At 42.9% G+C, this 23,180-nt stretch overlaps 1 protein-coding gene across 1 annotated transcript in view; it reads right to left on the bottom strand.

Annotated features, from left to right (window-relative positions):
• Positions 1–23,180, bottom strand: part of ANXA4 (annexin A4) — a 74,848-nt gene that overhangs the window by 29,495 nt on the left and 22,173 nt on the right. The window contains exons 2-3 of the mRNA XM_027555705.1: positions 17,095–17,146; positions 3,934–4,021 (exon numbers count right to left, since the gene is read on the bottom strand). Coding sequence (XP_027411506.1) covers positions 3,934–4,021; positions 17,095–17,097 — 91 coding nt within the window. The 5' untranslated portion in view covers positions 17,098–17,146. The remainder of the gene's footprint in view (positions 1–3,933; positions 4,022–17,094; positions 17,147–23,180) is intronic.

Here is a 23,180-nt window from a genome sequence, read left to right as displayed (position 1 = left end):
GTCTTCAAGTATGTTTTGTAGATAGGTTCATTTGTGCCATATTTTAGATTCCACATTAACTGATATGTTACTTGTCTTTCTCTGTCTTAGTTAATTTCCAGTTGCATCCATGTCGCTGCAAATGGCATTATTTTGTTCATTTTGTGGCTGAGCAATATTCCATCGTATATATGTACCACATCTTCTTTATTGATGTGAAACTTTTTATAACCGCCCATGAATTCCCATGATGCATTATCCTACCAAACTTTTCCACTATGAATTCAAATTAAAAATGTCATAAATTTTGTTTGTCTGGTTTTTTTTTTGCAGCAGCTTTTACAGAGAGACTTTATTCTGATCCTTCAAATTTGCCCCTCATCTTAGTCACACTTGGATGTTCATATATGAAGGGTGAGTGTTCAATTTTTTTTATTGTTTATACTATATGGGGAGTTGTGATGAGCTACAGAGGAGAGTCTATTTAAATATTTCAGGGAGAAATGAAAAATACATACATTCTTTGCAAAATTACAGATCTACAAAAATATGAGGTGTAGAGAGGAAGCTATAGAATTTTAAGTTTACATACCTTAGGAATCTATTCTCTGTTCTTTTTTTTTATAAGAGGATAATAGATACAACCTCAGATATACAGAGGATACCATCCTTATGGCAGAAAGTGAAGAACAACTTAAGAGCCTCTTGATGAAAGTGAAAGAGCAGAGTGAAAAAGTTGGCTTAAAACTCAACATTCAGAAAACTAAGATCATGGCATCTGGTCCCATTACTTCATGGCAAATGAGGAAACAATGGAAACAGTGACAGACTTTAGTTTTTGGGGTTCCAAAATCACTGCAGATGGTGATTGTAGCCATGAAATTATGATCAACCTAGATAGCATATTAAAAAGCAGAGATATTACTTTGCCAACAAAGGTCCATCTAGTCAAAGTTGTGGTTTTTCCAGTAGTCATGTATGGATGTGAGAGTTGGACTATAAAGAAACCTGAGCGCCGAAGAATTGATGCTTTTGAACTATGGTGTTGGAGAAGACTCTTGAGAGTCCCTTGGATTGCAAGGAGAGCAAACCAGTCAATCCTAAAGGAAATCAGTCCTGATATTCATTGGAAGGACTGATGCTGAAGCTGAAACTCCAATACTTTGGGTCACCTCATGCGAAGAACTGATTCACTGGAAAAGACCCTGATGCTGTGAAAGATTGAAGGTGGGAGGAGAAGGGGACGACAGAGGATAGACAGTTGGATGGCATCACTGACTTGATGGACATGAGTTTGAGTAAGCTCCGGGAGTTGGTGATGGACAGGGAAGCCTGGTGTGCTGCAGTCCATGGGGTCACAAAGAGTCAGTCACGACTGAGCAACTGAACTGAACTGAATAGATACAACCATCCTTTTTCCAGAACTCTTTTTCAGCTGAGGGGAGAAGGTTCATCACCTTTTGCTTTTTTACCCCATTTCTGTGAAAGGCACTACCCTTCTTCTGGTCTGTTAGACTTGAATCCTCAAAATAGCTTTGATTATTTAAACTGCTCTCTTCCTTCACATTCAGAGTTCTTGAATATGCAAAATCTAGCTCTAAAATCCTTTCTGCATCTGTCCTCTCTTTTTAATTCCTACCACGACCACTCCAGTTCAGGGTTTCTTCTTAGATAACTATAAAGTTTACCTCTAGTAGTCTTACCTCCTAATCCGTCTTTCCAGAGTCCTGCCAGATTCATTTTCCTAAAAGGACAAACTCTCACAGTGTCTTTCCTCTGCTTAGGATACATGATGGCTCCCCACCACCTGTTGGATTTAGTACAAGCTCTGGAGTCTGGCCTTTGGGACCCTCAATAGCACCCCATTCACTATTGTAAATATCCACATAACCCAGGTCTCCCACATTGCAGGCAGAGGCTTTAACCTCTGAGCCACCAGGGCAGACCCCGCATAAAAGCATACAGGCAGCCAAATCCAGAGACTTTGTTCTTGAATTCCTGTACTTGACCCGACTATACTGTACTCTGTTCTCCTAACCGCCTTACCATACCAACCTATGGGTTATTGTCTCCCTAACCCCCTCCATCTAGCATCCTGATTCTGCATTTGTTGTTTTCTGGGCTATGCCTCTGGATCAGCCTCCATGTCAGTAGTACCCTAGGACCCCTCTATGGCTCCTGCCTTCCCAGAAGTTTCCTAATCAGCCAACACCTACTTTGCCAGTACATTCCTGCCACAAGCCATGTATTTATCTTGACTCCCTGAGGCCTCAGCTAACATGCAAAACAGGGCGATGCTCACTTTCATCCCATGCTTTGCTCATGCAGCTCCATTCACCTGAAACACATTCTCTCTTGTCTATTTATCGAATAAACTCATCTCCCAAGGCCCATCTCAATTTCTATATTCTCCAAGAAGTTTTGCCTGATGCCCCTAAATGAAATGTGATCCCTCTGACTCCTAATGGGATCTTGTGCCCCTCCGTCCCTATCATATTACTAACTGATCGTATTTCCATGAATGCCTTTACCGCCTAGCATCCCTGGATGATTGGACCACAGGATTAGGTTTATGGTCCTTGTCTCCTGACTGTCTTTCTCGCATTGGCCCACACAGCAGGCACTGAAAATGGTTGGTGGTATCGAATGCCTCCTGACTCTGAGAATTCCGAATGTCATGTGGTCTATGTTCCAAATTACAGAGCTCTTGCTATCCACCAAAGAATTAGGATACACTTGAAAAACGAGTAGGCCAAGTACTTTTTCCATTTTATTTATGAAAAAGGGAAAATGAGAAGATAGATTCAAGGCAACGTCCTATTCGAGGGTAAGCAGCAGGATAGTACAGCGGCTTAAGCTCCACTTCCAGAGTCAGAATGCCTGGACTTGCCTAGGATCCTGACTTTAACAAACACATCCTGCTCCAGAGACCTTGGGCAAGTTAGCTGATCTCACTAAACCTCAACTTTCTCATTAGTAAAACAAGCTGCTGTCAGAATTAAAACATAATCTATGCAACACATCATGCCTGACACATAGTAGAGCTTAATAATGGTTATTGTTGCTGCTAGTAGTATTGGGCCTGAGCAAGATGAATTCTGTGCGGATAGAAAAACTGGGAAATAACGCCTCATGGTCAAATGTCTTTAGCCAAATCTTAAGGAGATTTTAAATAGCAGGTATGAAACAGAGAGCACTTCTCTGGCCAAATGTCCACTCAGGTAAGTCTGGAAGGAGGGTCTAGGTCAGTGGAACCTGCAGTGCCGGGCATGGCTATGTCCACCTGGAGAGAGGCCTTGGCCCTAGGGAGCTCCCAGAGGTCGGTGCACTGGAAGATAAGCCCTTCTAATCACATACACACAACCTTCTCACATAAAGTCCTACACACTGCCCGGGGGTACTGTCCCAGCCACGCCTGTCACACGAGCAAAGAACCCCAGGGCCTGACTCAAGGGAAAGAACGTGGACTTAGAGTTGGCAGGCCCCAGCTTAGGAAGGGTTCTTTGTGCGTGACTCAAGGTTCAACTCCACTTACTCGGTATCTTATCACATAACTTATCTGAGTCTGTTTCCCGTCTATAAAATGGGGCAAGAATAACAACTGCACCAGCTGCTCTCATTGTATCACGGGATTATTTTATCTACCCATTCACATAATATTTGTCAAAATGCTTTGTTAACCTTCTGGCACAACATCCATGCCTGGGTTAACTACAAGACAAATACATTTCTCAAATAATGCTGGAATGAAATTAACTGGGGAAGTTCAGAATGAGTTTATCACATTTAAAAGTCTATAGTAAAAGCTCTCTCTTCCAGCTTGTCTTGAAAAGTCACCTTGTCCCCACGGTGTTTTCTTAGAGTGAGACAGATTTGCTTGTGGACACAACACCCTCTGGGCGACTCTGGGATGTGGGACACACAGGGGATGTTCACCGCCAGTGGGACACTTACCAAGCCCTTTCATGGCCTTCCTCAGGGTCTGGGCATCTTCGGCAGCATTGAAGCCTGAAGCGGCTTTGACAGTGCCTCCCTTGGCTGCCTGAGTGCACAAAGAAAGACAGAAAGATGTGACCAAGAGGCGCCTTCCTACCAGCACGGTGGCATCTCGCACGACAAACGTTTGCTAAGCACCCACCAGGGACCAGACATTCGTCCGGGGAGGGGATACAGCAGTGACTGGGAGAGATGAGGCTCTTGTTCCCTTGCGGCTGATGTTCAAGTTCGGCCAGAGGTAGACAGTAAAGAAGCCAATAAATAAACATTCCACCAGGCAGCCCGAGGTGAAAGGGGCTACAGCGCAGAGAGAGGTCGTGAGGGGCTGCCCCGAGGAGCGGCGTTCAGGCTGAGGCCTGAGTGACAGGAAGCAGCTGACTATGCAAAGATCCGGGGGAAAGTGTGGCAGGCAGAGGTAACAGCTGAGGCCCTGAGCTGGAGCTGGCTTCTGACGGAGGAGTGGAACAGAGGCCAGTGGGACTCGAGCTGGAGGGCAAGCTGGGGAGGGCTAAGATAGTGACACCACTGCCTGTGAAGTAATCTTGTCTCCCCAGAAAGTGGGAAATCCAACCCAAATCCAATCAAGCCTCTTGGGTCAAACACCAATTTATGATCAAGAAGAGGAGGAGGAAAATGTTGGCCCACACAACAGGGCTGTCATCAGCACAATCCAGACTGTGAGCAACACTACTTGACGAATGCTCTAGGTTCTTTAACAAACAAATTGCAAGAAGAATCAGAAAAGAGAGAAATGGAGGGGAAATATAACTTGGAGGGGAAAGAGATTTAAAATGCATTTCAATAATCAAAATGGGTAAACCTTATTGGGATCCTGAATCAAATAGTAAAAAAGAAAATGACATTTATGAGGTAATTGGACAATTTTTTTAAAGTAAGATGGATGCTTTTATATTAATTGCCTACTTGAATTTGTTCCTTTTTCATAACGGCATTTAGGGTATCAAATTTAGGCCACTTTGCTCCTTTTCCAAGAAAGGGAGGGAAATAGATACCACCTTACATAAAAGTGGGGTGATGAATGTAGAGGGGTAGTTGGTTCCAGAGGCTTGCATTCCAATGCTACCAATTACATGTAACAGAACATGCTGCTGCTGCTGTTCAGTTGCTCAGTTTTGTTCGACTCTTTGTGACCCCACGGACCATAGACCACCAGGCTCCTCTGTCCGAGGGATTTCCCAGGCAAGAACACTGGAGTGAGTTGCCATTTCCTTCTCCAGGGAATTTCCCTGACCCAGGGATTGAACCCATGTCTCCTGCAATGGCAGGAGGATCCTTTACCACTGAGCCACCTGGGAAGCCCTGTACATGGACTTGATATTTGATGCCATTAAGCAATTAATGTTAACATTTTTAGGTGTAATAATGTCTTTGTGCTTACATTTTTTTTAGGAGTCGAATCTTATACACATTGAAAGAGTTTACAGATGAGAGGATAAGATGATTGGAATTTGCTTCAAAATTACAGGTTGGGGGAAGTGGAGACACAGAAGAAACAGGTTGACCATGAATGAATAGTAATAATAATATAATATTATTAATTATATGAGTTATGATTATATAATAATTGTTTACCATGAGTTAATAATAATTATAGGTACAAAAGGGTTCTTTTTATTATTCAATCTGCTTTTGTATGTGTTTACACTTTTCCATAATAAAATAAGAGACATGACGAGGGCAGAATGAGTCTTCACAAGCTGGTGAGAAGTGAAAGGTGTTAGTGGCTCAGTAGTATCTAACTCTTTGCAACCCCACGGACGGTAGCCCATCAGGTTCCTCTGTCCATGGGATTTTCCAGACAAGAATACTGGAGTGGGTTGCCATTTCCTTCTCCAGGGGATCTTCCTGACCCAGGGATTAAACCCGGGTGTCCCGCATTGCAGGTAGACTCTTTACCATCTGAGCTTCCAGGGGAGCACAAAAGTCGGTGAGGATTTTCTATTTTATTCTAAATGTGTTATGAGCCACTGGCAGGTCTTTAGCAAAGGGATGGAGGAGATTATCTGATTTATATATTTAAAAGATCACTTGAGCTACTGTATGGAGATACAGAGACCAGTTGAGAATCTGGGCCAAGATCCAGGGATATGATGGTAAACGAGGGTGAGATAGCAAAAATGGACACAGAAAGACTTAGCACATGTTTTGGAGGAAAGGAGGCAGAATTTGCTGATGGACTGATGTGGGAGGTGAGGAAAGAAAAGAAGCAAATGTAACTCTAAATCATTTCCTTAAGCAGCCAAGTAGAGAGTGGTATCATTTACGCAGATGGGGAAAGCTGGAGACTACCAGATTTGAGATGGCAGTGAGGAGAGGGATTTAGAAATTCTATTTTCAAAACGTTAAGTTTGGGATGTTCGTTAAACATCCAAATGGAGTCTAGAATGGCTGGCTGTACAACGTACATCTAGAGAGCAAGTCTCCAGTAATACATTTAGGACATATCAGCGTTTGGATGGTAGCAGACAAAATGACCTGGGGAGAAACTGAAGAACAGGGGTCCTAGGACAAGCCTAGACCTCTCTAGCAGCAGTGTTAGCAGAGAAGGACCCAAATGGATGGCCAAGAAGGACTTGCCCTTGAGGGGCCAATAAAAGGAAAACCAGGACTGTGTGTTGTCCAGAGGCTGACGAAGGAGGGAGAGGTCAGTGCCTGCTAAGGTAGGTGTGGGCAGAGGGTACAGAAACAATGGTCAGATCTGCGAACATGGAAGGTCCTGGTGACCCTGACAAGAGCTTCAGCAGTGGAATGGAGGAGACAGAAGCCTGACGGAGTGGCAGAGGGAAGGAGGGGGCATCATGAGGAGGAGATAGCAGCTCTAGATACTGAAGGTGAGGATTAGCATCACCAGAAATCATCACGCCTTAAAGTGAGACACACTCTGATGTGTAAGAGGGATAAAAAGTTAGTAGAGACTAGTAGATTCTGCAAATACATACTAAAAACTAAAAATGTCAACAAGAAAAACATGGGTTAGTGACCAGTAGGAACCATTTAATTGAATTCTGACTTAGAGATAATGTACTGATTAAGATCAAGGTGCCCTGAGTATTTCTAATGTATTTACTAAATTATTAATGCTATTTTTAAATTGATGTTATTTATAAGGGCTTCCAGAGAAGGCAATGGCACCCCACTCCAGCTCTCTTGCCTGGAAAATCCCATGGACGGAGGAGCCTGGTGGGCCACAGTCCATGGGGTCGCTAAGAGTCGGACATGACTGAGCGACTTCACTTTCACCGTTCACTTTCATGCATTGGAGAAGGAAATGGCAACCCACTCCAGTGTTCTTGCCTGGAGAATCCCAGGGACAGGGGAGCCTAATGGGCTGCCGTCTATGGGGTCGCACAGAGTTGGACACGACTTAGCAGCAGCATAGCAACTTAGCAGCAGCATAAGGGCTTCCCAGATGGCACTAGTGGTAAAGACCTTGCCTACCTACCAATGCAGGAGACAGACTCAGGTTCAATCCCTAGGTTGGGAAGATCCCCTGGAGGAGGAAATGGCAACCCACTCAGTATTCTTGCCTGGGGAATCTCACAGGAAAGCCTGGTGGGCTACAGTCCATGGGGTTGCAAAGGGTCAGACATGACTGAAGTGACTTAGCATAATGTATGTGAGGCGGCGTAGAGAAATACATATTATTCAATATAAAATAGATGAAAAAAATTAGTGAATGAACAAAGCATAGGAAATTACGGTAACTTGAGTTCAATTCAGTTACTCAGTAATGTCCGACTCTTTGTGACCCCATGGACCGTAGCACACCCGGCTTCCCTGTCCATCACCAACTCTCGGAGCTTGCTCAAACTCATGTCCATCGAATCAGTGATCCCATCCAACCATCTCATCCTCTATCGTCCCCTTCTCCTCCTGCCCTCAATCTTTCCCAGCATCAGGGTCTTTTCCAATGAGTCAGCTCTTCGAATCAGATGGCCAAAGTATTGGAGTTTCAGCTTCAGCATCAGTCCTTCCAATGAATATTCAGGACTGATTTCCTTTAGGATGGACTGGTTTGATCTCCTTGCAGTCCAAGGGACTCTCAAGAGTCTTCTCTAACACCACAGTTCAAAAGCACCAATTTTTTAGTGCTCAGCTTTCTTTATAGTCCAACTCTCACATCCATACATGACTACTGGAGAAACCATAGCTTTGACTAGATGGACCTTTGTTGGCAAAGTAATGTCTCTGTTTTTTAATATGCTGTCTAGGTTTGTCATAGCTTTTCTTTTAAGAAGCAAACATCTTTTAATTTCATGGCTGCAGTCACCATCTGCAGTGATTTTGGAACCCCAAAAAATAAAGTCTGTCACTGTTTCCACTGTTTCCCCATCTACTTGCCATGAAGTGATGGGACCAGATGCCATGATCTTCATTTTCTGAATGTTGAGTTTTAAGCCAACTTTTTCACTCTCCTCTTTCACTTTCAACAAGAGGCTCTTAAGTTCTTCTTTGCTTTCTGCAATAAGTGTGGTATCATCTGCATATCTGAGGTGATTGATATTTCTTCCGGCAATCTTGATTCCAGCTTGTGCTTCATCCAGCCCAGCATTTCTCATGATGTACTCTGCATATAAGTTAAATAAGCAGGGTGACAAAATACAGCCTTGACGTACTCCTTTTCTTATTTGGAACCAGTCTGTTGTTCCATGTCCAGTTCTAACTGTTGCTTCCTGACCTGCACACAGGTTTCTCAAGAGGCAGATCAGGTGGTCTGGTATTCCCATCTCTTTCAGAATTTTCCACAGTTTATTGTGATCCACACAGTCAAAGGCTTTGACATAATCAATAAAGCAGAAATAGATGTTTTTCTGGAACTCTCTTGCTTTTTCAATGACCCAACAGATGTTGGCAAGTTGATCTCTGGTTCCTCTGCCTTTTCTTAATCCAGTTTGAACATCTGGAAGTTCATGGTTCATGTACTGTTGAAACCTGGCTTGGAAAATTTTGAGCATTACTTTGCTAGCTTGTGAGATGAGTGCAATTGTGCAACAGTTTGAGCATTCTTTGGCATTGCCTTTCTTTGGAATTGGAATGAAAGCTGACCTTTTCCAGTCCTGTGGCCACTACTGAGTTTTCCAAATTTGCTGGCATGTTGAGTGCAACACTTTCACAGCATCATCTTTCAGGATTTGAAATAGCTCAACTGAAATTCCATCACCTCCACTAGCTTTGTTCAGAGTGATGCTTCCTAAGGGCCACTTGACTTTGCATTCCAAGATATCTGGCTCCAGGTGAGTGATCACACAATCGTGTATCTGGGTCATAAAGATCTTTTTTGTATAGTTTTTCTGTGTCTTCTTGCCACCTCTTCTTAATATCTTCTGCTTCTGTTAGGTCCATACCATTTCTGTCCTTTATTGTGCCTATCTTTGCAAGAAATGTTCCCTTGGTATCTCTAATTTTCTTGAAGAGATCTTTAGTCTTTCCCATTCTGTTGTTTCCCTCTGTTTCTTTGCAATGATCACTGAGGAAGGTTTTCTTATCTCTCCTTGCTGTTCTTTGGAATTCAGCATTCAGATGGATATATCTTTCTTTTTCTCCCTTGTGTTTCACTTCTCTTCTTTTCATAGCTATTTGTAAGGCCTCCTCGGACAACTATCTTGCCTTTTTGCATTGCTTTTTCTTGGGGATGGTTTTGATCCCTGCTTCCTGTACAATGTCACGAACCTCCGTCCATAATTCTTCTGGCACTCTGTCTATCAGATCTAATCCCTTGAATCTATTTGTCACTTCCACTACATAATCGTAAGGGATTTGATTTAGGTCATACCAGAATGGCCTAGTGGTTCATGATCTGAGCCACAGTCAGCTCCCAGTCTTGTTTTTGCTGATTGTATAGAGCTTCTCCATCTTTGGCTGCAAAGAATATAATCAATCTGGTTTCGGTATTGACTATCTGCTGATGTCCATGTGTACAGTCTTCTCTTGTGTTGTTGGAAAACAGTGTTTGCTATGACCAGTGTGTTCTCTTGGCAAAACTCTATTAGACTTTGCCCTGCTTAATTCTGTACTCCAAGGCCAAATTTGCCTGTTACTCCATGTATCTCTTCATTTCCTACTTTTGCATCGCAGTCCCCTATAAATGAAAAGGACATCTTTTTTTGGGTGTTAGTTCTAGAAGGTCTTGTAGGTCTTCACAGAACCGTTCAACTTCAGCTTCTTCAGCAATTCTGGTTGGGGCATAGACTTGGATTACTGTGATATCAAATGGTTTGCCTTAGGAACGAACAAAGATCATTCTGCCGCTTTTGAGACTGCATCCAAGTACTGCATTTCAGACTCTTTTGTTGACTATGATGGGTACTCCATTTCTTCTAAGGGATTCTTGCCCACAGTAGTAGATGTAATGGTCATCTAAGTTAAATTCACCCATTCCAGTCCATTTTAGCTTGCTGATTCCTAAAATGTCGATGTTCACTCTTGCCATCTCCTGTTTGACCACTTCCAATTTGCCTTGATTCATGGACCTAACATTCCAGGTTCCTATGCAATATTGCTCTCTACAGCATCGGACTTTACCTCCATCACCAGTCACATCCACAACTGGGTGTCGTTTTTGCTTTGGCTCTGTCTCTTTATTCTTTCTGGAGTTATTTCTCCACTGATCTCCAGTAGCATATTGGGCACCTACTAACCCGGCAAGTTCATCTTTCAGTGTCCTATCTTTATGCCTTTTCATACCGTTCATGGGGTTCTCAAGATAAGAATACTGAAGTGGTTTGCCATTCCTTTTCCAGTGGACCATATTTTGTCAGAACTCTTCAGCATGACCTGTCTGTCTTGGATGGCCCTACACAGCATGGGTCAAACTTTCATTGAGTTAGACAAGACTGTGGTCCATGTGATCAGATTGGTTAGTTTTCTGTGACTGTAGTTTCCATTATGTCTGCCCTCTGATGGATAAGAGGCTTATGGAAGCTTCCTGATGGGAGAGACTGACTAAAGGGGAAACTGGGTCTTGTTCTGATGGGCAGGGCCATGCTCAGTAAATCTTTAATCCAATTTCCTGTTGATGGGCAGGGCTGTGTTCTCACCCTGCGGTAGAGGTAATGAAGATAATGGCGACCTCCTTCAGAAGGTCCCAGGCATGTACTGCTGAACTCAGTGCCCCCGACCCAGTAGCAGGCCATAGCTGACCCACGCCTCTCCGGAAACTCCTGGACACTCATGGGCAAGTCTGGATCAGTCTCTTGTGGGGTCACTGCTCCTTTCTCCTGGGTCCTGGTGTGCACAATGTTTTGTCTGTGCCCTCCAAGAGTCTGTTTCCCCAGTTGTGTGTGAGTTCTGGCAGCTCTATGGTGGGGTTAATGGCAACCTCCTCCAAGAGGGCTTATGCCAAACCCATTACAGTAAAGGAGGGGGTAGAAAGGAAATGGAAATAGAGACTTAGGGGGTCAGTGTAGTTTTTTGATGTGAGACACAGATTTTTCTGCCTAGAAGCCAAAGCAAGACGGAATTGTAATCAATAAGGAGAACTGCAGTGTTCACGAGAGGAAAAGAGATCATCTGCCCAGGAAAAACCCTGCTGTTCTTCGTACTGTGTGTGCAAGTGAAAGTCGCTCAGTTGTGTCTGACTCTTTGAGACCCCATGGAATAGTCCCTGGAATTCTTTAGCCCAGAATACTGGAGTGGGTAGCTGTTCCCCTCTCCAGGGGATTTCCTAAACCCAGGGATCGAACCCAGGTCTTCTGCATTGCAGGCAGATTCTTTACTGTCTGAGCCATCAGGAAAGCCCAAGAATACTGGAGTAGGTAGCTTAGCTCTTCTCCAAGGGAACTGCCCCACCCAGGGATCGAACCCAGGTCTTCCGCATTGCAGGTGGATTCTTTACCAGCTGAGTCACCAGGGAAGCCCATGCTGTGTGTAGCGAGAGGCAACCTGAATTAGTGGAGCTCTTCTGGGCTTCCTGATTTAGCAGCAGGAGGAAGAATCAAACTAGCTTTGGTTTTTCATTTATCTTCCCCTCTGTTCACTGACACAAAATATGACTATAACCTGTTAACAATCTGTGCTTTGATATTCTGAATTCTGTTTTCTTGTCATTAAACCAGACTAATTAGTCATAGCTAGCACTTCCAAAAATTGTTCTGTGTCGTCCACTTTCCCTTAGTTCATCTGTCAGGTGTGATGTGCATCTGATTTGTGGAGACAGCAGATAGGGGAGGATCTGCCTGATATCCATGGTTCCCAGATGGCAAAGGAGTTCAGATTTATCTGGAAACCTTGCTCTGCTCATAATGGGTGCTATGTGCTTTTAAGATGCTAAGAGTTCACAAGCTGAGAGTAAGAGATCACCAAGGCTAAATTTAGGGCTGAGGTCATACAGAGGTTTCTTCTGAGTTTTCTGATAATGCCTCTTTTGACAAATGGTAGAATTTACCAAATTACCAGTGGTAGGATGTAATGGTGATAGCACAGAACAGCCTAGGGAGATCACTATGAATTACTGCAAAGGGAGAGGGTTTTACATCTTATATAAGCCTTGACTGAAAGGCACCCCCACAGCCTGGTGCCCATGACTCCAGTAAAATCTCAGATTCATGGAGACAGTCAACTCCATCTCCTCTGCATCACTTGGGGGTCATGAATTCTGTAAAGAGAATCCTAATATTGGGGGAAATTTCACCTGTAGGTCTCTGTGAAGGAGATATGGTGGGCATATTCTGAGAGGTAGTAAGCTTAGTGGGAAGGAGCACAGGCATTGGAGTTGAACAGATCCAGATTGGAATCTTGGCTTCAACGCTTCCTAGCTCTGTAGTCTAGGGGAAGTTTCATTTTTCTCACCTGTATGTTAAGAATAATAACGACACTAATCCACAGGGCTGCTGTAACAATGAAGGAGGATAATATAGCAAAACACTTAGTACAAACAGTAAATATGAAACCAAAAACTCAACTCAGTGGCCTGAGTGGCTCTCATCAGTATAATTCAACATGACCTCAGTAACATTTCTATAATAAATATAATAGTGAGATTCTTATATCTGTTTCTGATAATATCCCTAATGCAAGCCAATGGGGTAATGTCAAAACAAAATCTAGAATACAGCATTGTACAAGGTGGCAAAAATAATGTAAAATAGATCTAAGGTGCTCTTTAATTTGATCCAAGGATGTATACTGGACCTGTAAAGGCATGGAGGATTTTTATACCCATAGGGCAGTTCTTTAGCAAGTCAGACTTGAGCTCTATGAGCTAGTCCACCTTAGGCTGGACTTCTCATGCCCACTGTGGTCCAGGTCAAGCCCATCCAAAGGCTTCAGGTCCCAGAGGGTGTGGGTCTTATCTGCTGGAAGACCAGCCTTTCACCTCCTGAATATGGTGAACTTCTAACACTCATCACTTTTCTACACTTGACTGAGAAAAAGAGAAATCAATGACATTAACTTCCTTGGTCCTATGAAAACAAATAGCTAGAAATTGGTATTGTATCACAATGGATGAACTGTTACTCAGTTATTAAAAGAATCTACCTGTCAATGCAAGGGACATGGGTTCCATCCATCCCTGGTTTTGAAAGATGCCACATGCCATGTGCCACAACTACTGAGCCCACGTGCCAAACTAGTGAAGCCCACACACCCTAGAGTCTGTGCTCCCACAACAAGAGAAACTACTGCAAAGAGAAGCCTGTGCACCGCAACTAGAGAGTAGCCCCTGCTTGCCACAACTCGAGAAAGCCCGCACAGCAACGCAGAACCTGTGTACCCCAACAAGGACCCAGCATAGCCAAAAACATATAAAAAAAAAATTAAAAAACTTCCTTGTACACTGAATTGCACCCCCCCAAAAAGGTATGTTGAACTCCTAACCCCCAGTACCTCAGACTGTGCCCTTATTTGGAAATACTGTCATTAAATTAATTACTTAATCAATTATAATAAATTAAATCAAGACGAGGTCCTACTGGTGGACAAGGGTAAGCTGCTAATTCAACATGAATGGTGTCCTTAGAAAACAGCATGTGAAGACAAAGACACTCAGGGAGAAGACACATGGTGACATGTTGTTGACTCATCTCTGCTGAAGAATGCCTAAAATTGCCAGCAAACCACTAGAAGCTAGAAAGAGGCAAGAAGAATTCCCCTCTGGATTTCAGAGGGACCTTGGCACTGCCAAAACCTTGATTTTGGATTTCCACCCTCCAGAAACATAAGACAACAAATTTCTATTATTTTAAACCAGCCAGTTTGTGGCGCTTTGTTATGGCAGCCGTATGAAATTAATGCAGGCATATTACCTGTTTTCTTCTACTATCTATCAATAGCAACAAGCAAATTGGCGACTGGCTGTCAAAATTCTAAATGGCCTAGCTCAGCCCTTGACCCCCGCTGGAGAGAGCTTTCTGAGTTGAATGTTTCACAAGGTTCTTTCGGAATTCCAGTATTGAAAGAATTTTGGATGGTATTCAAACACTGCCTTTTAAAGCAAACTGCATTGCTGATGGACACTAAGGAAGTGTTAGTCACTCAGATGTGTCTGACTCTTTGCAATCCCATGGACTATAGCCTGCCAGGCTCCTCTGGCCATGGAATTCTCCAGGCAAGTACTGGGGTCGGTACCTAGTATGGGATTAAAATTAATATCTAACAAGATGAACTGATGCAAAGGAGGACTATGCAAAGATAGCTTATCTGTGAGCATTCTTAGGGACTCTTTTTTTCAGGAACAAGATAAGCTGGGGAAATTTGTGCCTGTTAGGTCTGAAGTATCCATATTGATTCAATTCCAGGGCATAATGTATCATTACCTGTTCAGGGAAGGCAGGGGATTCCCCCCAAGGAAGGCTCCTCATGGCAACAGGAAAAGGGAACATAGGATGTAGGGAAGAATGATGAAAACAAATAGCTAGAAATCAGTATTGTATCACAATCGATGAACTGTTACTCGGTTATTAAAATAATAATGAAGATGGTAAATGTCAAAAGATTGGAACATGATACAAAGAAATACATAGCAGTGAAAAGGAACGGAGGAACAAACTGCTGAACAGCACCATGGGTGGACTGCAAAAAATACAATGCTCCTAAAAAAGGAGTAGACGCTCTGTGATTCCATTTATAGGGTCTTCTAGAACAGACAAAACTAATCTGTGATGAAAACAATCAGATCAGTGACTGCATTTCTGGAATGGAGTGGAGAACAGGGATAAGACTGATCTGGAAGGGGCATGAAGGAACTTCCTGAAGTGAGGAAATGTTCTGTCTTAAGAAGAGGGCAGATACATGGTACATTTGTCAAAACTCGTCTACCAGTAACCATAAGAGCTGTGCATTTCACTATATGTAAATTATACATTTGAAAATTGTTTGTAGATATATGAAAACCATGGCTTTTAAAACATGCTTTCCTTTTAGAAATGGATCATATGGTCATTGTAGAGATTTGGAAAAAAAACTTTTTTAAATTAAGAAGAAAATCTGAGTGGGAAGGGGAAGGATAAATTAAGAGGTTGGATTTAACATATACACATCACTATGTATAAACAGATAACCAACAAAGACCTACTGCGTAGCACAGGGAACTCTACTCAATATTATATAATAACCTATAAGGGAAAAGAATATATACATATCTGAATAGCTGTGCTGTATACCTGAAACCTACATGACATTGTAAATCAGCTATGCTTCAATAAAATTTTTTAAAAGAATTAAGAAGAAAATCAAAACACCTATAACTCCACTATTGAGAGTAAATAATTTTAATATAAGATGTAATATAAACATATGCTAGCATAGCAAAGGTTAGAGTGAATACACTAACTCTTCTTTATGTTCTTATTACTACTATTCCAAAACCACTATCGAATGAGTAGGATCTAAAACTAAAATGATGGAAAATAATAGGGAATTACAATACTTTGATTATATCAAATGGTTTTCCTTTCCTTTAAAGATATACTTTATCTGTCCAATAAATAATAGTCATAATGGGAAAACAGGTTCTAAAAAGAAAAACGAGAGCAACTGAGGCAGTTTTCCTCAGTGGAAAGCCCATGAAAGGATCACTTGCTTATAGTCTTCAGGGCTGAGAGCTTGCTCAGAACAGGAAGAGCAACTCATTAATTTTGAGTCCCCAGAGCCAAATACCACACACAAAGTAGGGACACCATAAACATGTCTGAATAAATGTTGTACATGTCCAGGGAGAACCCATCAAGAACAAATAGATTTTAAATGAAAGCATAAGAGAGATTTGCTGCAGACATGAGTAAGCCTTTGACTGTCAGGGATGATGAAGAAAATTTAAAGTATCTAACGAAAAAAAATGCTAAACGTATATTACTATTTGTTCAGTATAGTTTACACCTCCATTTTCCTAAAGGAAGGCATCGAGAGCTGGCAGAATGTCCAGCTCCTTTCTGGGTATAAGATTCTACTTCTATTATTTCTTCCCAGAAGACCAGGGATTAAGCATCACCTGCCCATTCACTTCTCATTTCTCATTCTCCTCATTTGGGCAGGAGAAGGAGAGCAGGTGGCCAGCCTCAGGTAGGGCCACATTTGCAGCTGAACGGCTCAGCTTCCACATAAGCAGGGAGCTTTATGGAACCCTCAAAGGGATCCAATTCCCTGCCTGTCCCAGAGATCAGATAACGAAGCTCAGAGGAGTCCAGCCACAGCTAGCAGCAGGAAGCAGATGAGAAGCTAAGATGAGCTTAAAAAGATAAGGTAGCATCCAAAGTGGACGGCAGTCATCTCCTGCTGGGAAATGCGGTGGGATTTTGGATTTTTCCTTTTTATTTCCCTACAGTTTCTACAACGAACACATCATGCTTCTGCAGAGAGAAATAAGTTGTTTCTGCATTTCAAGATGTTAGAAGGATTCAAAGGAGTCCCTCTTTGAATTCATTTTCAGGGTTAGGAGACTCACCAGCCCTGAAAGAGTGTTTCACCAGCATTTCAGGTGACTCACCAGCCCTGAAATGGTGTTTTTGAAAAAAAAAAAAAAAAAGAAACTACCTTTCCATTTCCTCCTCCCTCCCCTCTGTTGAGCAAACAACCCTTTGTATAAGACAGCAGGCCCTGATTACACATCCTGTACCTGTCTGGGGCTGGCACCAGGGAGAGTGAAGCCCATCCCCAACTTACCATGACTATGACGCTATGTCAGGGTCACGGTCGGTCAGTCAAGCAGAAGTTCCTGTGTGATAAAAGCAGAGGGGATGAGAGAACTGTCATTAAAATCATTAATCAAGATAACTCACAGTTTGCACAAAGTTAAGCCACAGGGAAATAACACCCAATTTCATCAAGAGGGCAGCTATTGATTAGCTAAAGAGACAAGAACCAAGCTAATCATTAAAGAGAAACTGTTCTAGGAGGCAAGTGAATTATGCCAAACAGTCTCCTAGCTGCTCTTCTGCTTGGAGATAACACATTACAGAAATGATCCCTCTTGCTTAGTTAGGATGAGCTACATTACTTGAACTCAAGCCAAGTCTAGATTCTAAGCTGGAAGTGTTAGTGGATCAGAAGAGGTGCCTCTTGGAGACAAAAGATAATCTGACTACATCAGGGAAAAAAGTGCTGCACTCCAGCCTTTACCCTGAATGAATCGTGTGTGTGTGTGTGTGTGTGTGCGTGTGTGCGCACACGCGCGCGCGCACGCATTTGTATAAGATAACAGGCCACTGGCCCAACTCACATTAGACCTTTCTTTTTCCCAATGGCCACTGTCACTGCCACCATCTCAGGACTTAAAAGTGCTTCTCCCCTTTAAGCTACAGCCTTACACACTTTGCCCTCAGTTCTTCAGCACCTCCTCCATTAAGAAGCCTTGAGCCATCACACATGTATTCAGTCATTTAGAATGCAAAAAATGTCTTTATTGTAGACGAGCCTCTGAGGGGCAGACCCACTGGCTTCCTGTTTTCACATTCAGGTCCTACAGAAAAGGCTCCTTTTCTGAGCATTTAGTGAGATCCTTGAACTCAAAGAATTATCCCAGAACCAGAAGCATGGGCATTGCCTATGAGCTCTTTAAAATGCAGAATCCCAGGTCCCCACTCCAGACCTACTGCAAGAATCTGCATTTTAACAAGATTCCCAGAATATCCGTCTGCACAGCGGTTTGAAAATCACTGGCCTAGATATAACCCTGTCAGGTGGTTATTATTGTTTAGTCACCAAGTTGTGTCCGATTCTTTGCAACGCCATGGACTGTAGCCCGCCAGGCTCCTCTGGCTATGGGATTTCCCAGGCAAGAATACTGGAGTGGTTTGCCATTTTCTTCTCCAGGGGAATTTTCCTGACGCAGGGATTGAACACACACCTCCTACATTGGCAGGTGGATTCTTTACTGCTCGGCCGCCAGGGAAGCCCGATCCTGCCAGGGAGCCTTGTTCTATCACTCCCCCAGAGTAACTGCATCCTTCTCGGCCAACTTTATCACCAACCGAGTCCTGCTGGGCCACAGTCACTCTTCATCTTCCACTTTCTGAGGCTCAGCTTCTACTTCCTTGTTTCCCATCACTCACTGCAGACTTATCCCGTTTGACCTGGGGGTCAATCCCTTCCTGCGGGAAGTGTCAACTGGCTCTGAGGCACCGACTGAGCAAAGGTGAAGAGGTGGGGATGAGCCGTGGCTTCAGGGCAAGGCTGCTGGAGCAGAGGGCTCCTTCCAGGGAAGGCTCAGAGTTATGGGTGGAAAAGCAGGCAGAGAATTGATTATCAAGGGCCCTGTCCATCTGGGGAGTTTGACTTATAATGTAGGCAGTGGAGAAATAGTGAAAGGGTTGGGTTTTGCAGAGAAATAAAGTAAGACAAAACATACTTTAGCAAGTTACTATACTAGAGGGTAGACTAGAGTCAAAGCCAAGGAGTCAGGAAGGCTTGAGATACTATTAATAGTACAGGAACAAAGATCTGTACTAAAAAAGGCAAAGATCTGGGCAGATGTGGACCCTGGGATAGGATTTACACATGACTTTTTTGGAAGGAAGACGTTACTGGATTTAGTGGCTTCTGAATTATCTGAATTTATACATTCAATCACTAAATATTCATAACACACCTCTATATCTCAGTCATTGTTTTCATTGATAGAGATAATATGGTGAATAAGACAAGGAACCTGCCTTCAAGGAGCTTACCTTGTTTCAGGAAAGACTGACAACAAATAAAGAGATGACTACATAAGACAATTTGATACCAGTAAGATGAAAATACAATAGGATAATGGTACAGAACAGGGATCAACAAACTTCAGCTCAGGGGCCACATTCTAATTTTAAACAGTCTATCAGCGAGAAACATTTTTAACATTTTCAACAGTCAACCAAAAATCAAAGGAATTGTATTTCATGACACACAAACATTCTATAAAATTCAGATTTCAGTGGTGGTTTGAGGAAAGCCTTCTGGAAATACTGAGAGTCATTATTCAGTGAGCTAGAAATATTTTACCACAGGAAGAAGCTGTGTCACATTTGAACACAGGGTGCTTTTAGCCAGACAATGTATTTTAAAACTTGGACAGCACACAGAGTAAGTCCATTTATATAAAAACAGCTGTTGTGTATTTATTATTTACTAGTATCAACTGAGTTTCTAAATAGATTTTAGAAACGAATGCAGTCAATGTCACCCTTTGATTCTTTCATTAGATAGCAGATAATACGTGTAAAGTGAACCCACACAAATGCTGACTAGCACAGTATCTGGCACCTCAATAATTAGGCAGGAGTAGGGAAGGAATTGGAGAAGGCAATGGCACCCCACTCCAGTACTTTTGCCTGGAAAATCACATGGATGGAGGAGCCTGGTAGGCTGCAGTCCATGGAGTCGCTAAGAGTCGGACATGACAGCGACTTCCCTTTCACTTTTTACTTTCATGCATTGGAGGAGGAAATGGCAACCCACTCCAGTGTTCTTGCCTGGAGAATTCCAGGGATGGGGGAGCCTGGTGGGCTGCCGTCTATGGGGTCACACAGAGTCAGACATGACTGAAGCGACTTAGCATAGCATAGGGAAGGAATTGAACACACCCATCCCGCAACACAGAATTGCTGTAGGCCTCTTCTCAATTCCACAGAACCATCAGCCCCCAGAAGATGAAAGGCCCTTTTCCATCTGTAAAAGCTCGCCCACATGTCCACGTACAGAGCCAAGGATTCTTATAGCAAGCGACCCCCAACCTCTGGGATCTAGTGCCTGATGATCCGAGGTGGAGCTGATATAATAATAGAAATAAAGCAAACAGTAAATGTAATGTCCTGGAATCATCCCAAAACCATCGCCACCCGCCCCTGCTTCCAGTCCATGGAAAAACTGTCTTCCAGGAAACCAGTCCCTGGTGCCAAAGAGGTTGGGGACAACTGCTCTAAAGAACCTTTTCTGCCTCAGCCTCCTTGATTCTTTTGCTCTTTCTCTCTGAGGGCCAGCCTACAATCCCATAAGCTGATCAGTATGACCAAGTTCACAGTGACCCAGACTCTGTTGTTGTATACAACTTTGAGGTTCTATAAGCTCCTTTTGCAGCTCAAGGGTCATGGGAGGGGCAAATTATTAGCAACTGTGCCTCAAACTTTACATCTGGGAAATGCAGACACATTCAGTTTGGGGCATAGCTCAAATGACCTTAAAAGCATCAGGACTCTTCAAGATGGAAAGATGAAGCCTGAAGAGACCATATGTTTGAGATGTCTTTTAAAAAACCAATATGTGGGTGGGAATCTGCATCTTCTTTGTAATATGTGAACTCCTCACCTAGGGCTTCCCCGATGGCTCAGTGGAAAAGAATCTGCCTGCAATGCATGAGACATTGGAGACGTGGGTTCGATCCCTGGGCCAGGAATATCCCCTGGAGGAGGAAATGGCAACCCACTCTAATTCTTGCCTGAAAAATCCCATGGATAGAGAAGCCTAGCAGGTTATAGTCTATGGGGTCGCAAAGAGTTGGACACGACTGAGCAACTAAACAGAGAGAAACAGACACCTAAGGCTCAGGACAGGGCTCTCAAGGGTTTTAGGACATAGTTTTAGAGCAGCTGAAAGAAAGCTGGTAACTCAACATAAGAGACTTATCCCAAGGGAATACATATTCCTTTGCATAAGGGAGTAATATGCTGTAAATTGTTGTTTAGTCACTAAGTCGTGTCCGACTCTGCAACCCCATGGCCTGTAACCCACCAGGCTTTTCTGTCCATGGAATTTTCCAGGCAAGAATACTGCAGTGGGTTTCCCAACCCAGGGATTGAACCCATCCATGCCTCCTGCTCGGCAGGTGGAATCTTTACCACTGAGCCACCTGGGAAGCCTTAAGCTATAAATAAATTCAATCTGTTTCAGGTTAAGATTACATGTACTTTCAGAAATAATTTACAATGAATTCATAAAGAAAAATTAGGTATGTCAGGAACACACCCTATTGTTTTTCTATAGGATGTTCAGAAGGACAACTATTACACTAGTCCACATACTGCCCTATTATATCACTGCCAGAAATTGGCAACCCAGTGCTGACTCAAGCATGAAGTTTCTTAAGTCCTTACAGCAGACTGCAGATGCATGAACAAGGCCCACTCCTGGTAATACTGCAGGAGGCCATGCAGACAGCAGTGTGATACATTCCTCCCCACCCACCCAGACTTTGGACAGCAGGCAAATGAGATTGACTAGTAAAATCAGTAAATAATCATCAAAACAACGATATGCAAACTCATCTAAGGAGGAAGAATGGCTCCCAAGATGAAGCCAGCTGGCCAAAAGCTGTTAGACATATTTAAGGAAAAATTCTGTCCAACAGCAAGCTCAACCCAAAACCATCACCGAGGTTTACTCTAAAATGTTTATCGAAAGCCTGTCCTCAAGAAAGGCTGGCTTGGCCCCAGGATCAATGTTCTAGGCGTCAGATATTTCCCCACTGTGAAGATGACTTTTATCCATCTAAAACTCTTCCTCTGATTCCTTGATTGCCAAGGAACCTTGGGGTTTGGCTTCCCATGTGGACCTCTCTACAAAGTACTGCAGTATATGGATTTTTTCCTAAGTAACAGTTATATTTCTCAACATAAATAAATAAATTAACCATGTGTGCAAGCATGTAAGTGCCTATGAGTGATAAGCCTATAAATATGAACCTGTCCCTAAGAGATGAACCCCTTCTTGATGTGCTAACAAATACAATTTCTCTGGTCTTTCCAGACGCGACACCATGGTGAATTCACCCTGTGACCAGATGCTTTCTTTGAGACCCCAGCATAACTTGGCAGTTGTTCTCCGTTCAGATGCACAACACTGACCCAAGACCAGAACTTACCCTTCACTGTGAAGGGGTCTGATGGCCTTGTGACACATTCTTATACTGAATCCTTCTCCTCCCTGGAAGATCACATGTGAGTGACTCATTCACCATTTTTCTTTGGTACATGGTTTCACTTTAAATCCCAGAGGATGACAAATTTAAACTTTTAGTCTGTGGACTTGTGGAGAGTGCAACTGGGCCCCACCCAGGCACTAAAGGCTTTTCAAAACTGTCTATGAAATAGGAACATGAAAGCAACTCTTCTTCCTTGGATCTTTGATTCTTTTAAAGTTAAAGGAAATTTTGTTCCCTGGATGGGGTTTTTATTTTTAAACATTTAATCCAAGCAAAGTGTGTAGGCTAAGCGAAGGCAAAGTTTAAGACTTGCTTGCTAAGCAATTCTTAGAGAAGAATCTCTTTCAACCCACCATCTGGCAAGTAACTTATTAACAGTCTTTTGTCCAAATTTTAGCCACTTATTCACAGCACTGTTGGAACAGTAATAATAATTTCAATCCACAAATAATTAAAAAACACATTTTACATATAATTTAAAACATCCCCACTCTTTCTCTACCATTCGTTCCCACATCATGCCCAAGTCTATTCAAGTTTTCTACTCCAATGACTCCTTTGTCCAAAAGGCAGGGAGAAGGAAGGAAGCACATGTATTAAACACTCCTCTACATGACCTTAATCTACCTAACCTTTGGAGTCCTGACATTATCTCCACTCTACAAACCAGATGGATAATACAATAATGAAAGTTGTTTATGGCGAGTTCTATATTGTATTAAGAGATAAGATTAGAAAAATACAGAGAGCAATGAGAAGGCCTTAATGATTGCTGGGAGAGCTGGCTGGGCCCTGTGCTCTTAGTTAACCATCTGCCCTCCTAAACATCTTTCTACTTCACATTAATACCTCAGTT

Source organism: Bos indicus x Bos taurus, chromosome 11, assembly GCF_003369695.1.
Source record: "Bos indicus x Bos taurus breed Angus x Brahman F1 hybrid chromosome 11, Bos_hybrid_MaternalHap_v2.0, whole genome shotgun sequence".
Classification (NCBI taxonomy): Eukaryota; Metazoa; Chordata; class Mammalia; order Artiodactyla; family Bovidae; genus Bos; species Bos indicus x Bos taurus.
Note: the sequence above shows the minus strand (reverse complement) of the source record. Positions and strands in the feature narration are given on the sequence as shown.